This window comes from Dipodomys spectabilis, unplaced genomic scaffold (genome assembly GCF_019054845.1).
Source record: "Dipodomys spectabilis isolate Male_0828 unplaced genomic scaffold, ASM1905484v1 ptg000118l, whole genome shotgun sequence".
In the NCBI taxonomy this organism is placed as follows: Eukaryota; Metazoa; Chordata; class Mammalia; order Rodentia; family Heteromyidae; genus Dipodomys; species Dipodomys spectabilis.
Genome location: NW_024870795.1, coordinates 5,254,717 through 5,267,112, shown reverse-complemented (window position 1 = coordinate 5,267,112; position 12,396 = coordinate 5,254,717). Strand labels below are relative to the sequence as shown.

The 12,396-nt window shown below is 53.3% G+C and overlaps 1 protein-coding gene across 1 annotated transcript; it reads right to left on the bottom strand.

The window, feature by feature from the left end:
- Nucleotides 1-632: 632 nt before the first annotated feature.
- Extl1 (exostosin like glycosyltransferase 1) lies at nucleotides 633-12,089 on the bottom strand. Its single transcript, XM_042688677.1, has 11 exons — nucleotides 11,247-12,089; nucleotides 7,190-7,280; nucleotides 6,785-6,892; nucleotides 5,862-5,981; nucleotides 5,235-5,367; nucleotides 4,928-5,034; nucleotides 4,182-4,271; nucleotides 2,588-2,674; nucleotides 2,092-2,252; nucleotides 1,011-1,176; nucleotides 633-869 (listed from the first exon to the last, which is right to left on the bottom strand). Exons 1-11 carry the CDS (start codon nucleotides 12,026-12,028, stop codon nucleotides 687-689), a joined length of 2,028 nt encoding a protein of 675 aa, XP_042544611.1. The 5' UTR covers nucleotides 12,029-12,089; the 3' UTR covers nucleotides 633-686.
- Nucleotides 12,090-12,396: the final 307 nt, after the last annotated feature.

Here is a 12,396-nt window from a genome sequence, read left to right as displayed (position 1 = left end):
GCGCGGCCACATCCACCTGCAGTTAGCCTCAGGCTCGATCTCTGCCTCTCTGCCGGTACCGGGACTTGAACTCAGGGCCTAGGCGCTGTTCCTTAGCTTTTTCCGCTCAAGGCTGGTGCTCTACCATTTAAGCCATACTTCGACGTCTAGCTTTTTGCTGGAAGTTGAGCATCTCTCGGACTTTCCTGCCCCGGCTGGCTCTGAGCCCCAATCTCATTCCCCTGAGTAGCTAGGATTATAGGAGTGAGCCACTACCCGGGGCTCACAGTCGTTCACCTATCAATTCTCGAAAGATTTGCGGTGTTCCCTCCGGACCCAAGAGAAGAGGCCAAAGCCCGCTCCCGGGCGCCTAAGTGGAGCCATGAATCCCGTGAGGGTACTGACAGCACCGAGGAGGCTGAACCCCCCGGGGGTGGACGTGAGGCTCAGGCGAGGACCTGAAAGACAAGTAGAAGCAAGCAGCTCGGGGGCAGGGGGTGGAGGGTGGGCGAAGAAGGGATGAGAGGGGTCCGCTCGGGCGGAGGCACAGCCGCGGGGAGCACCCAGCCACCCGCACTGCCGGCCTCGCCCCCGGGAAATCTCGGCCCTGATTGGCTGATCGGGAGCGGACGCTTGGCCCACGGACTGTCAGGATTGGCTGTCGGGCAGGCAGGCGTCTTGAGGCTGCTGGGGCCCGGGGCGGCTCCCTAGGGCTTCTCCAGGCTGCGGTACTTCTTGCGCTGCACTGACACGGGGTCCTTGAACAGCACGGGGTCCAGACGCAGGCGCGAGGACACCAGGGGCATGTGGCCGAGCTCTGCCACCACCTGGTTGATGCAGTCACCAGCCAGGAGCTGCGGCTCCTGCCCAGTCCCGGGACCCGCGGGAGCCTAAGAGGTGAGGAGTAAATACATAGATGAGCTCCCACCCCACCCCCTCAGCAAGGACTGGCATTAGACATGGAAGCCCTCCCTCCCTCCCTCCCCCAGAGGGTGCTCTCCCAGTGCCCACCCACTCCCCCCAGCGCTCACCAGTGGAGTGTCCGGGTGCCTCCTGACATAGGGCACCTTGATGGGGGGCAGCTTGGTGACGGCTGCTGCTAGGAAGTTCATCAGTACGTCTGCACAGCTGGGTGCCTCATCTGCCAGGGTTCTCAGAGCCTTGGGCATGGAGTGGGTGAAGAGAGTGTGGTAATATCTGGGTAAGTGGGGAGAGGAGGACAGGGAGAGGCTGCAGCCTTGTGCACACCTTTCTCCCTGCTAAAGTCTCTCCCTCTGACCCCCATCCTCACCACTTATTTGAAAGCCCTGCTGCTCAGCCCCCTGGTGACTCTCAGAAAGACCCGTCTCAGGTGTCAGTAGTGCTCATTTGTTCCCTAGTTTGTCCTCAGGCAATGCTGTGCCTCTCCCCAGCCCCCCCCCCCACTCTCATTCTCCCTCTCTCATCTCCTGGAGGCACAAAACCTGATTGCCAGGGTCTAAATTCTGATACAGACCAGGTTTTAAAGCCATGGGATGTGGCCACTTCAAGCACAGCATTAGGAAATGCGGTAGATTAACTAGGCTCATGTTGCCCAGAGTAAGCCTCACATAACACGAGTGTTATTCTTCACTCTACTGCAAATTCCCTGAGAGCTCCTAGATAAGTCTACAACAGGTTCCAGATTACAGAGAATGAATATTTTTAAACCCATTTAAAGAGATCCTCCAGGCCCCAACCCAACACTCCTAATGCGTTATGCACAACTGATGACTTCAGGAAGCTTCCAATAGGTCTGGAATGATCCCCAGACCATAAAACCCACATTTACAAAGCATCAGAACCATTCTCTTGTCAACCCATCACCAACACCAACTCTAACACGGTTTGATAAATGGTTCTACTTAAAACAACACTAGCTACACGTTTGTCCTGTGACTTTACTGGGTAACAATAACAGCAATGTGAGGCAAATACACCCCATTTTACAGATGAGGAAACTGACACTCAACAGAAGTGAGGAGACTTGTCAGAATCACAGAACTGGGAAATGGCAGCTCTGAGCCTTAAACCTGGATCTCAAAGCTCAAAGTCTCTCACCCACTGATCTTATACTAGGGCCAGCATTTGTACCTATGGTAGAAGGCAGCTGTGGTGAGAACCATGGAGAATTCATTGGTCATCTTAGCAGTGTAGCCCCAGACACCCTGGGCCTCATTCCACAAGTGGTTCCATGTCAGAAAGCCCACCATCCGCTCTGGAAAGCTCTGCCACACGGTGAAGGCAAAGTCCACCTGGAGAGGGATTCAAGTGAGCTGCGATGAAGGACTTCCTGACTAATAAGGAACATCTTTGTTCCTTTAGCAAGGCTAGCCTGGCTAACGAGCTGAAGCAGGGCTCAGGGGAGAAAGAATGGGAGCCACGATCTGGAGTTGACCACAAGTGTAACATTTCCCGCTCTAGGTGTTATGCCTCTCCTGAGTTTCTACAGGGGTGACCCACTGGCTAGCTATGGTGGTTTCCAAAGCTAGAGGGTGGATCTTAGGACCTCTGATCCTCCCAACTCTGGGAATCTGAAGGGGAGACTCAGTCCTCACCACACTGGGCTCCCCTGGAGCCTCGATCTCACCTCACTTGTGGAGAGACTGATGCAAGAGTCAAGGCTGAGGATGGCATTGGTGCTGATGGCTCTGTATGGGAAGAAGCGATCACTGGCCTGCAGTAAGAGAGGGTAAGGATAACTCAGTCACACGACTGAGTTAATAATAGGTAGGAGTCCTTCAGGAATGGTTATGAGTATGGCAAGGCTGCCAAGAGCTCATTTTATCTCTGGATTTCAATTTCCTCTTTGGTCAAATGGAGCAGTTCACAGTTTTAGCTGGTGTTGTTAGTTGTTTTGTTAGTACTGGGGCTTGAACTTAGAGCTGGAGCACTGTCCTTTAGCTTTTTCTGCTCAAAGCTAGTGCTTTACCACTTGAGCCACAGCTCCACTTTTAACTCTTTGCTGGTTAATTGGAGATGAGTCTCATGGACTTCCTTGCCTGGGCTGGCTTTCTAACTGTGATCCTCAGATCTCAGCCTCCTGAGTAGCTAGGATTACAGGCCTGAGCCCTTGGTACCCAGAGGTTATTTAGTTTTAAGATCTTGGGTTCTCTTTGCATCAACCTAAAAAGGGGCTGGCAAACATCCTCATTTTAAAAAAAAGGGAGGGGGCTGGGAAAGTGGCTCAGTGGTGGAGCGCTTGCCTTGCATGTATGAGGCCCTGGGTTCGATTCCTCAGCACCACATAAGCAGAAAAAAAAAAAGCTGGAAGTGGTGCTATAGCTCAAATGGTAGCGTGCTAGCCTTGAGCTGAAGAGCTGAGGGATAGCGCCCAGGCCCCAAGTTCAGGCCCCATGACCGGACCCCCCCAAAAAAAAAACAAAAAACAAGGGAGAGAGCAAGGGAAGGGGTGACACTGTCCAAAAAGAAATGTACTCTTAACCTTATTTATGTAACCGTTACCCTTTTATAATAACAATAAAAAAATTAAAACAAAAACAAGTCTAAAGCCGGGCGCTGGTAGCTCAGGCCTATAATCCTAGCTACTCAGGAGGCTGAGATCTGAGGATTGTGGTTCAAAGCCAGCCCGGGCAGGAAAGTCTGTGAGACTCTTATCTCTGATAAACCACTCAGAAAACCAGAAGTGGCGCTGTGGCTCAAGTGGTAGAGCACTAGCTTTGAGCTGAGGAGCTGAGGGACAGAGCCCAAGCTCAGAGTTCAAGCCCCAGAATGGACAAAAAACAACAGCAGCAACAAATAAACAAAAAAACAAGTGTAGAGGTGAAAGAATGTACCACAAAGTACACAGCCAGCGCAACGTCTCACTCAGGATCCCAGAAACCACCCCTTTCCAGCCCAATTTCCTGCCCTTTGTTCAGACTCCCCCAGGATCCCAGGGTTCTCCTCATCTTTCTTCTGGGACATCCGTGCTCTCCTCTGCCTCTCTTATCACAGGAACCCCAGTGCTCTGGAAACACCAGCTACCAGGACCAAGGAGCAGAAAGAATCATAGATTGTAGACCTTAGCAGAGCCCATGATCCAACTTCTTTAGGGACCGCCCCCCCCCCCCCCTTGAAATGCAGCTCAGCTCAGGATCAAGTGAGTGGAACACTCCACGTGTGTGCGCTCTCCTAAATCACCCCCACAAGCCCATCCCTTACGTGCCCCACCCCTTCCTCACCTTCCTGCGCCCCTCAATGACTGTCAAGGGCACGGCTGACTCCGGCCACCTGGGCGGGAGTGGCCTCTCACTGCTCCAAAGAACCACAATCTAGGAAGAAAGTGGAGGGAATCAATGAGACCTGGGTCTGGGGCAGAGGAGAGCCCAGGAAGGGCCTTTCTCAGAGTGGAAACAGCAGGGGCCAGAAGCATGCCCTCTCCTATGTTTGTGCTCAGGATCCAAGGTCCTTTTCTTGATGCCCTGCCCCTGCCTCTGGCCTTCTGGCAGGCAAGCATTTTGGTGCCGTTGTGGTGGTCCCTACCCTTGACTTTGACCCCATGCTCAGCTGCATCCTCTCTAAGGTTTACATTCTCCACTGGCTTTGTCCCTCTGGAGCGGTTCCTCCTGGGCTCTAGTCGAGCTTCCTTCCCTCTGACTTTCCTAGAAGCCAGATTTGACAGCCTGCGTGCCAGCAAATGCTGGGGGAACCCAAATTCTGGGCAGAATCCTCTCTCCCTTTTTCTTTGCATCCTCAGCATTGATCCAAGGGCTTGGCTCAGAAAAATCACTGATGAATGAGTAAGTGAATGAAGGAATGAGTGAGTGAATGTTTACTTCTCCATCCTCTCCAGGAGGAGAGGAAGGGAGCATGAAATCCTCCCACATCTCCCCCACAAAATATATGATCATCTTTGGGGCCTAGGTGTCTACCAGGGCCCAGGTCTGTTTCTTGCCCCTGACCCCATCCAGATGTCAAGGGAACAAACCTGGGCACAGTACTGGGAGTCTGCCACTGCGTGGATAAGCTTCAGGGGGGTCTGGCCAAGAGCTCCCACCCAGATCAGAGCGCTGAATCTCTCCTCAGAATGGGAGCCTGGAGAAAAAAAAAACCACAGGCTTTTAGGAGGGAAGAAGACAGAGCAAACTGTCTTGGGGTCTTCCATTCAGAGTGAACTGAATGAGGACCCCAAGATCCAGTAGAGATGTTATAGGCTCAGGCAGGATCCTGACAGGGCAGGGACAGACCCAAGGAGAGTTGAGGGGACCTCAAGCTGTCCTTTCCCCAGGACATACCCTGTTGCAGGTGGTAGAAGGGGAAGTCCCCGGGATTCATGGAAAAAGTGGGCGGGGCCAGGAGTGCCCCTGGAGGGCTGTTCCACAGCAGTGCGGGGTGAGCAGATGCACCAAAAATCCGGTCTTGAATAATCTGTGAAAGGACAGGGCCTGGAGGAGGACCTGGCACAACCCCAGCACCCTCCTTCAGGCTTTGCCATGCCAAGGCCCCAAGGTGGGCAGAAAGGTTGAGAAGTGCAGAGGAGAGGCTGTCCTTGAGAGGGGTCTGCACCATCGACTCCACACCTCCCCTTCTTCCCCCCTTCCAGGCAGCCTTGGCTAAGTGGTCACGCCATTCTGGACACAGAATTGGAAGAATCTGAGGTTTTTTTTCTCCCTACTCAAGCACCCCAGGCAGTCACTGCCCTCAGCTACAGTTGGCACATGCTTTGAATCAATTTGCCACAACAGGTGTAAACCAGATCAAGACTGCAGAGAAATATGCCCACGATCTCACAGTCCAATCTGAACCATCATCCAAGAAGGAACCCCAACACTGGAAAGAGGTGTCCAGGAGGAAAAGGAAAGAAAGGGGGGAGTGGGAGGAAGCAGGAGTCTGCGCCAGGCCCCTAACAGGTGACCCCTCACCTCCAAAGTCGTGTAAATGACTTTCTCCACTGAAGAGAAGTAGGCGTCCCATAGAAACTGTGTCTGCTGCCGTAAGGCAAGAACCCGCTCAGCGGGCATCTCCTGCAGGGCGGCTAGGACCTGCAGCACAGAGAGAGGACAGGACTTTGTCAGGCCCTGGAAGGGGGAAACTGAGGTTGGATGTTCTAGAACCAAATGTTTGTTCTCTTTCCACAGATCTCAAGTGAGAGAGCCGATGGCCACTCGTAACCACTTGTAACCAATGTGGCAACTGAGTTCAGGGGTCACCAGCTGTGTTTAAAGGCCACTTCATAACCTGCAATTATGCTACTGTACAAGGCTGTTTCCACATCTGTGAAAGGGGAATAACGGTATCTCCCAAGGGTGCAGGGAGGGATTAAATTAGACGGCACTCGCGAGGTACTGGGCTCATGTGGAGGCTCGGTGACCAGATGATGGCTTTTATTAACTCTGTACCACTCTCTGTCCCCAGAGGATGCCAGGCAGAGCCACACATGTTTTTCAGTGCCAGGGAAAATTAGTTTTCATCAGACAGCAGAGTCTGCTGTGCATTTTTGCTTTCTCATCCCAAGTCCCACAGTCTGATTTGGGGTTGTTTTGTAGCTTTCCCTTAAATTGGGTGTTTTATAAACAGTCACTAGAGCTAGGCCCTGTGGAGATCATATGGTTTAATATTCCACATGGGGAAACGGAGGCAGAAAGAGGATCAGGACTTGTTCTTCATACCCTCAGGAGTCTCTATCTCCATCTAATTTCTTGGGAACCCTTCAGAGAAGCTTGGAGCTTGGAGGAAACTCGTTAATATACATAGATTGGGTGGAGGAATAGATATGAGGACTAACCAGCCTGCAGCTCAGGAGTCTAAGGGTTTCTTCCACCCCATAGGCAAGGTCCTGAGCTACCTGAAGTGGGAGCCGTTCATCAGCTACAATGGCTGCCTTGGTCCAGTCAATGACCTCCGAGAAGGGCAGCTTCCAGCGAGGGCTGAAGAGCACGGGGATGCAGCCAGCCTGGAGGACAGGGCAGTCAGCAGGGGGCCCATTCCCACCCTGCGCACACTCAGCCCCCCTCCGGCATGGTGTACAAGGCAGCAGCTGTTGCTATTAGAAGCAAAGGGGCAGAGAGGAAGAAAAATGCTTCTTTTAGAGGTGGGGGAGCAGGGACAGAGTGTTGTTCTACAGGAGGTGTGAACAGGGCCACAGGCAAGCTGAGCCCCAGCGTAAAGAACTAGACAGGTAAGGGCTGCTCCAGGGGCCAGTGCCCCTGCTGGGGAGACTGAGGAATGGGGTGCGCAAGCTGGCTCATACCTGCAGAGCTTGGAGGAAGTGTGAGGCTTCAGGTCGGTGGCCAGGGATGAGACAGAAAGTGGCATTGGGCAGCGTTTCTCCAGGATTGTTCCTAAGGAGGCACAAGAGGGGTCCCCATATTCATGAGTCTGGGGTAACTGCCCCTCACCCAGCCCAGCTGCCTCAGTGGCCCCCAGCACTCTTGTTCACCCACCATGGAGTGTTCTCTGAGCTCAACAGCAGCCATGTGCTGACACACTGGAGACAGGAACCCTGGGTTCTAGCTCCCTCTCTGCCCTTGGCAGCTTTAGACACCTCCTTGGCCCTTCACTGGGCCTCGGTTTCCTCATCTGCAAACTGGAAGGGGCCTGGTGTTTCCCAGATTTCTTCCACTTCCACTCTGCCACACGCAGACTCTCAGGCACTGCTCCACCTGAGTGGCTCCCACAATCCAGCCTGCCCCGCCCCAAGACTCAGGGCCCATGAAAGGCCTCTCTGTCATGAGCTAGGCTGGGCTTCTGGCCTGGAACCACACAGGAACCTGTTGCCAGAGGCCCCCTCAGCCTGAGGACAGGCCTCCTCTGTTTCTCTCCCACCCCGCCCCCATCCCCAGCTCCATCCCAGCCTGTGAGGGAGGGGCCCAATTGCCCACCCAGGGAACCGGTGCGCATGACCCCGCTGGGCAGAGAGGACCTTGGGCTCCCCGGCTTCCCAGCTCTGCTCTTCCAGAAGCAGACCTGGGACAGCCTCCGGACAAACACCCACTGAACAAATGGGGAGACTGAGTCCTAGAGAAGATTGGGGCAGAGCTAGGATTGAGATGTGCCAACTCCAGACTCCAGTCATTTGAAATACTTCTAGGTGCTGTTTAGGGCTCTCCAGGGGACCCCAGCCTTCTTTCTCTTCCGATGCTCAGGTATTCACCAGGCTCCTCATGGAGGAAGCTATGAGATCAACCCCAGGACCTCCTCCATCACCTCAGGACCCCTCCATCACCTCAGCATTCCCTCCATCACCTCAGGACCCTTGCCTCTAGACACAGTACCTGCTATGTGTGTGTGTGTGTGTGTGTGTGTGTGTGTGTGAGACCTACATACTTTCTGCTTGCACACACACAGCTTCTCAGAGGAGACACACATGAAACAAAATAGTGTTTGGGCCCAGGAAGGAAAACTGGGTGGTCGGGTGTCAGGGGTGGGAAGGAGACTTTTTACTGTGTACACTTTCGTACCTTTGGAATTCTGTACCCTGTGAATGAATTACCTATTCATAAAAATAAATAAAGAAACAATTTCATTGGGTGGGCCCTTATTCCAAAGCAACAGAAGGCTATTCAGCCAAGGTGGAAAAACAGAAGCTTCGGAGCCAGACGTCCAGGCTTTAATCCCAACTCCACTGCTTTCAAGCGGCTGGTCAGAAGGGGCTGGGCGGGAGGGGGAGGGAGGAGAGATCCTTGTCACCAAAGGCTCTCAGCACCTTCAGACCACCTCTCTGAGCCTCTGAGCCTCAGTTTCCTATGCCCTGAATTGGGACTAACTGCCTCGCTTGAAGGGTGTAGGGCAGGTGAAGTGCCAGCACAGTGCCTGACCCTGCCCAAACCTCTCCAATGCCAGCAGCCCTCCCCACCCCCTCTCCTGCCAGCTAAGCCAATGTGGGACAGGGCAGAGACTGTGAATTGTGCCTTTCTCTGGCCAGGGCTTGTTTATTCAGGCCACTTTCTGGGGATTGGCCCTAGGACTGTCAGCCTCCCTTTCTCACTTTGACCCTCTGCATTCATTCTTCTGACTCATCCTGAGCAACTGAGGCCCAGGCTACCCTGGGAAGTGACAGGTCTGGTTACCTGCAGGTAGGCAGAGACCAAAGATGAAAACCTTTAGACTTCATGGCAAATTCTGGTCCATTTTAGACCTATCAGTAAATGGTCAGTGACTTTGTAAGCTCCCAAACTTGCACATTTCTCAGAGCAGTTCAGACTGAAACTGTTTTCTCATTTACCAGTGATCAATTCTACCTCGTAGTAATCAACATCCACTCAAACTTTCCTCCAGCAAGAACACAGCTGAGGGCCCAAATCAGAAATGCCAGGTGTGATGGCACACACCTGCAATCCCAGCACTCAGGAGGCAGAAGGAGCCTGTGAGACCCTGTCAGTGAGACCCTGACTCAAAAACAAACAAGAACAACAACAAAAACCCAGCCAGGTGCTGGTGGCTCACATCTGTAATCCTAGTTATTCAGGAGGCTAAGGTCTGGAGGATCTCAGTTCAGTGTTAGCCTGGACAGAAAAGTTGAGAGAGTCCATCTTCAATTAATGAGCAAAAAGCAGGATTGAAGGCATGGCTCAAATGGTAGAGCACCAGCCTATCAAGCAAACCAAGCAAGCACAAGGCCTTGAGCTCAAACCCCTATAAGAGGAAAGAAAGAAAAGGGAGGGAAGACAGAGTGACTAGAGAATCTTGTCACCAGAACTGGTCTTCTGTCATCTGGGTCCTTCAACTGTGGCCCAGGACACTAGGAACAGATCCCTGCTGAACAAAATGACAGGACTTGACTTTTTTTTCACCAGTCCTGGGGCTTGAACTCAGGGCCTGGGCACTGTCGCTGAGCTTCTTTTGCTCAGGGCTAGCACTCCACCACATGAGCCACAGCGCCACTTCCAGCTTTTTCTGTGTATGTGGTGCTGAGGAATCGAACCCAGGGCTTCATGCATGCAGGGCAAACACTCTACCACTGAGCCACCTTCTCAGCCCCAGGGCTTCACTTCTTAACCCCAGCCCCACCCTGGCCTTGCGGGGCGGGGGGGGGGGGGGGGCGGCGTCCTTTCCCACAGAAGCCTTCTGAGAGAGAAGCCCCAGGATCCCCAGGCAGAGGCAAAATTGGAGCTTGGCCATATGAGGAATTCCCGGGAGGGAGTGGAGCTCAGAATAGCCATGTTGTTCTAATGAAGCATAGGCTGAGAGGGGGTGAGGAAGCAGGGGAGGCCTCCTAGGGAGTTTCCTCCTCAGGTATGCAGGAGGATGGATGGAGAGGGGACCTCTGCCAGCCTCCAGGAGGCATGCAGCTATAGTGTTGCTGAGGAGCTTGGGGGGCTAGCTGTTTTATCACAGAGGTGTACACCCTAGCTAGCTCAGAGGGAGCAAAGCTTCAACATCAGTATGCCATCTTCCCTAACCTACATTCAGTTGCTCTCGCTAGCAGGAAGTCCTTTAGATTGGATGCAAGTTATGCTTGCTATCACCAAAGTCTGATTCCTTGAGCACTTAATGTGCAAAGTTAGACACAGGAGCAGCTTCCAGCTAGGACTATTCTGAACTTCCTTGGCCTCTCTGAAGTACTGGACAGGGTTGGTCATGAATTGCAACTCAAAACTTGAAGCATGAGTGTTTTAACTATAGATTAAAGTACTGGTTATATTTGCTCTGGCTGTGTGGCCACAGATGAGCTCCTTAATCTCTCTTAGCTTTAGTGTCTGGTATACAACCATATAAAAGATAGCAATAGATGGATTTCAAAGTGTCTAAAGTGTCTATCAAAGTGTTTGAAGTCTGGGAGCTGAGGCACACGCCAGCTACTCTCCACAGAGGTGGAGATAGAAGGATTGTTTTCTGAGGCCAAGATTTGGCAAAAAGCCCCAGACCTTATCTTTAAAACAAACTAAAGGCAAAAGGAACTAGGGCGGGACTCAGGTGGTGGTGTTTGCAAGCCAGAGGCCGCGAGTTCAATCTCCCTGATCACACACACAAAAAAGTGCTTAGCACCATATAAGTCTATGTTACATAAAAATAATAGGAAGGAGTACAGTGATCAAAAGGGAATAAATAGGAGTGTGAGTCATGTGTTGCTTTTAAAGTTCTCTGAAGGATAATTCACAATCTGCCTTAGATATTCCTTGGGGTGAATCATCGTCTTAGTGGAAGTGCTTTCTGCTGTCTTAAGTTGACTCCCTCCTGCTACAGGTAAGACCTAAGGATTAGCTAGTTCTCCATCTTAGTCCTGCCATTCATCTCTGTCCCTCTCCCCTCCTATGCAGCAGCCCCCCCCCCCCCCCCACACACACACCAAGGGAAGATTCACTTACAGATCAGGTCCAAGGTCCCACTCACAGTGCCCATCCCAGGGGCAGTCAGAGGTGTTGATACCAGCCATGCGCCATCTGCCTCTCTCTTCTGCCAGGGCTAGCAGGGCTTCCCTGGGGTGGGGGCTGTACTGCCGCAGCTGGCCAGGATTCCCACCTCGAAATGGGTGAGCTTCAGGGAGAAGCGGGAGTGCCACGTCGAAGCCCAGCCTGAAGGTGTCCACCATCGGGCTGGCCTCTGCCACCATTGCCCGTCCCAGCCAAGAGGCGCAGGGGCAGGGGGCTAGGTACGGACTGAGAACCAGGTGGTTCTGGCCCCTGTTCCAGTGCGGAGGTTGTAGGCTGCTCAGTGGGGCCAGGACATCCTTGCCCAGGAGGAGGAAGACGAGGAGGCAGGCCTCTGTAGGGCTGTGTGTGTGGAAGTGGGAGCCTTCCAGAGAGGCCAGGATCTGGCCATGCACCTTGGAGATGGGGCCAGCTGCTGGGTACACGAAGACCTTCAGGCCATCGCTCCTGCACTTGGAGGTGTCAAAGCAGGTCCCCCAGTTGCAACTGCCCCCACGGAGGGTTGAAGGAGGCTGAGAGACGGCATCTTCGGGGAGCTCTTCAGGCTGGGAGAAACTCTTCAGGAGTGCGGCATCCAGCCAGCGGGGCCAGCCTTGGGGGGGGCCTGGCTGAGGCTTGGGGGGCACTGCCAAGCGGAGAAGGGGGGTACCTCCCAGGAGGACAAGCAGGAGCCAGGAGGCTGACAGTGCCAGCCAGCGTGCCTTCTTTCTCAACTGCATATGGTCATTCACAGCCAGGGTGAGGCAGGAGGAGCGGGGTCCAGAGCTGGGATCGGCCTTCTAGCCCTGTGCACTCATTGTACAGACAAATGATTGAGGCTCACAAGGGCAGGATCCTTGCCTAAGGCCAAACAGGGAGTCTCAGGCCACCCATGGGAAGCTACTGAGGACCCAGAGTTCTAGACTTGCTTCCTTATGCTCAGGACTCTTCTTCCTCACTTCTATCTTTGGACAACCAACCAGCCTTCGTCCTCCCAACCCTGTCCCTGCCCAGAGCACTGCTCAGGAAGATGCAACCCTTGTCCAGACTTCAAGGCTGTGTCCCTCTACCTTCCTAGCTACACAGCCTGACCTTGCCCTTGATGGAG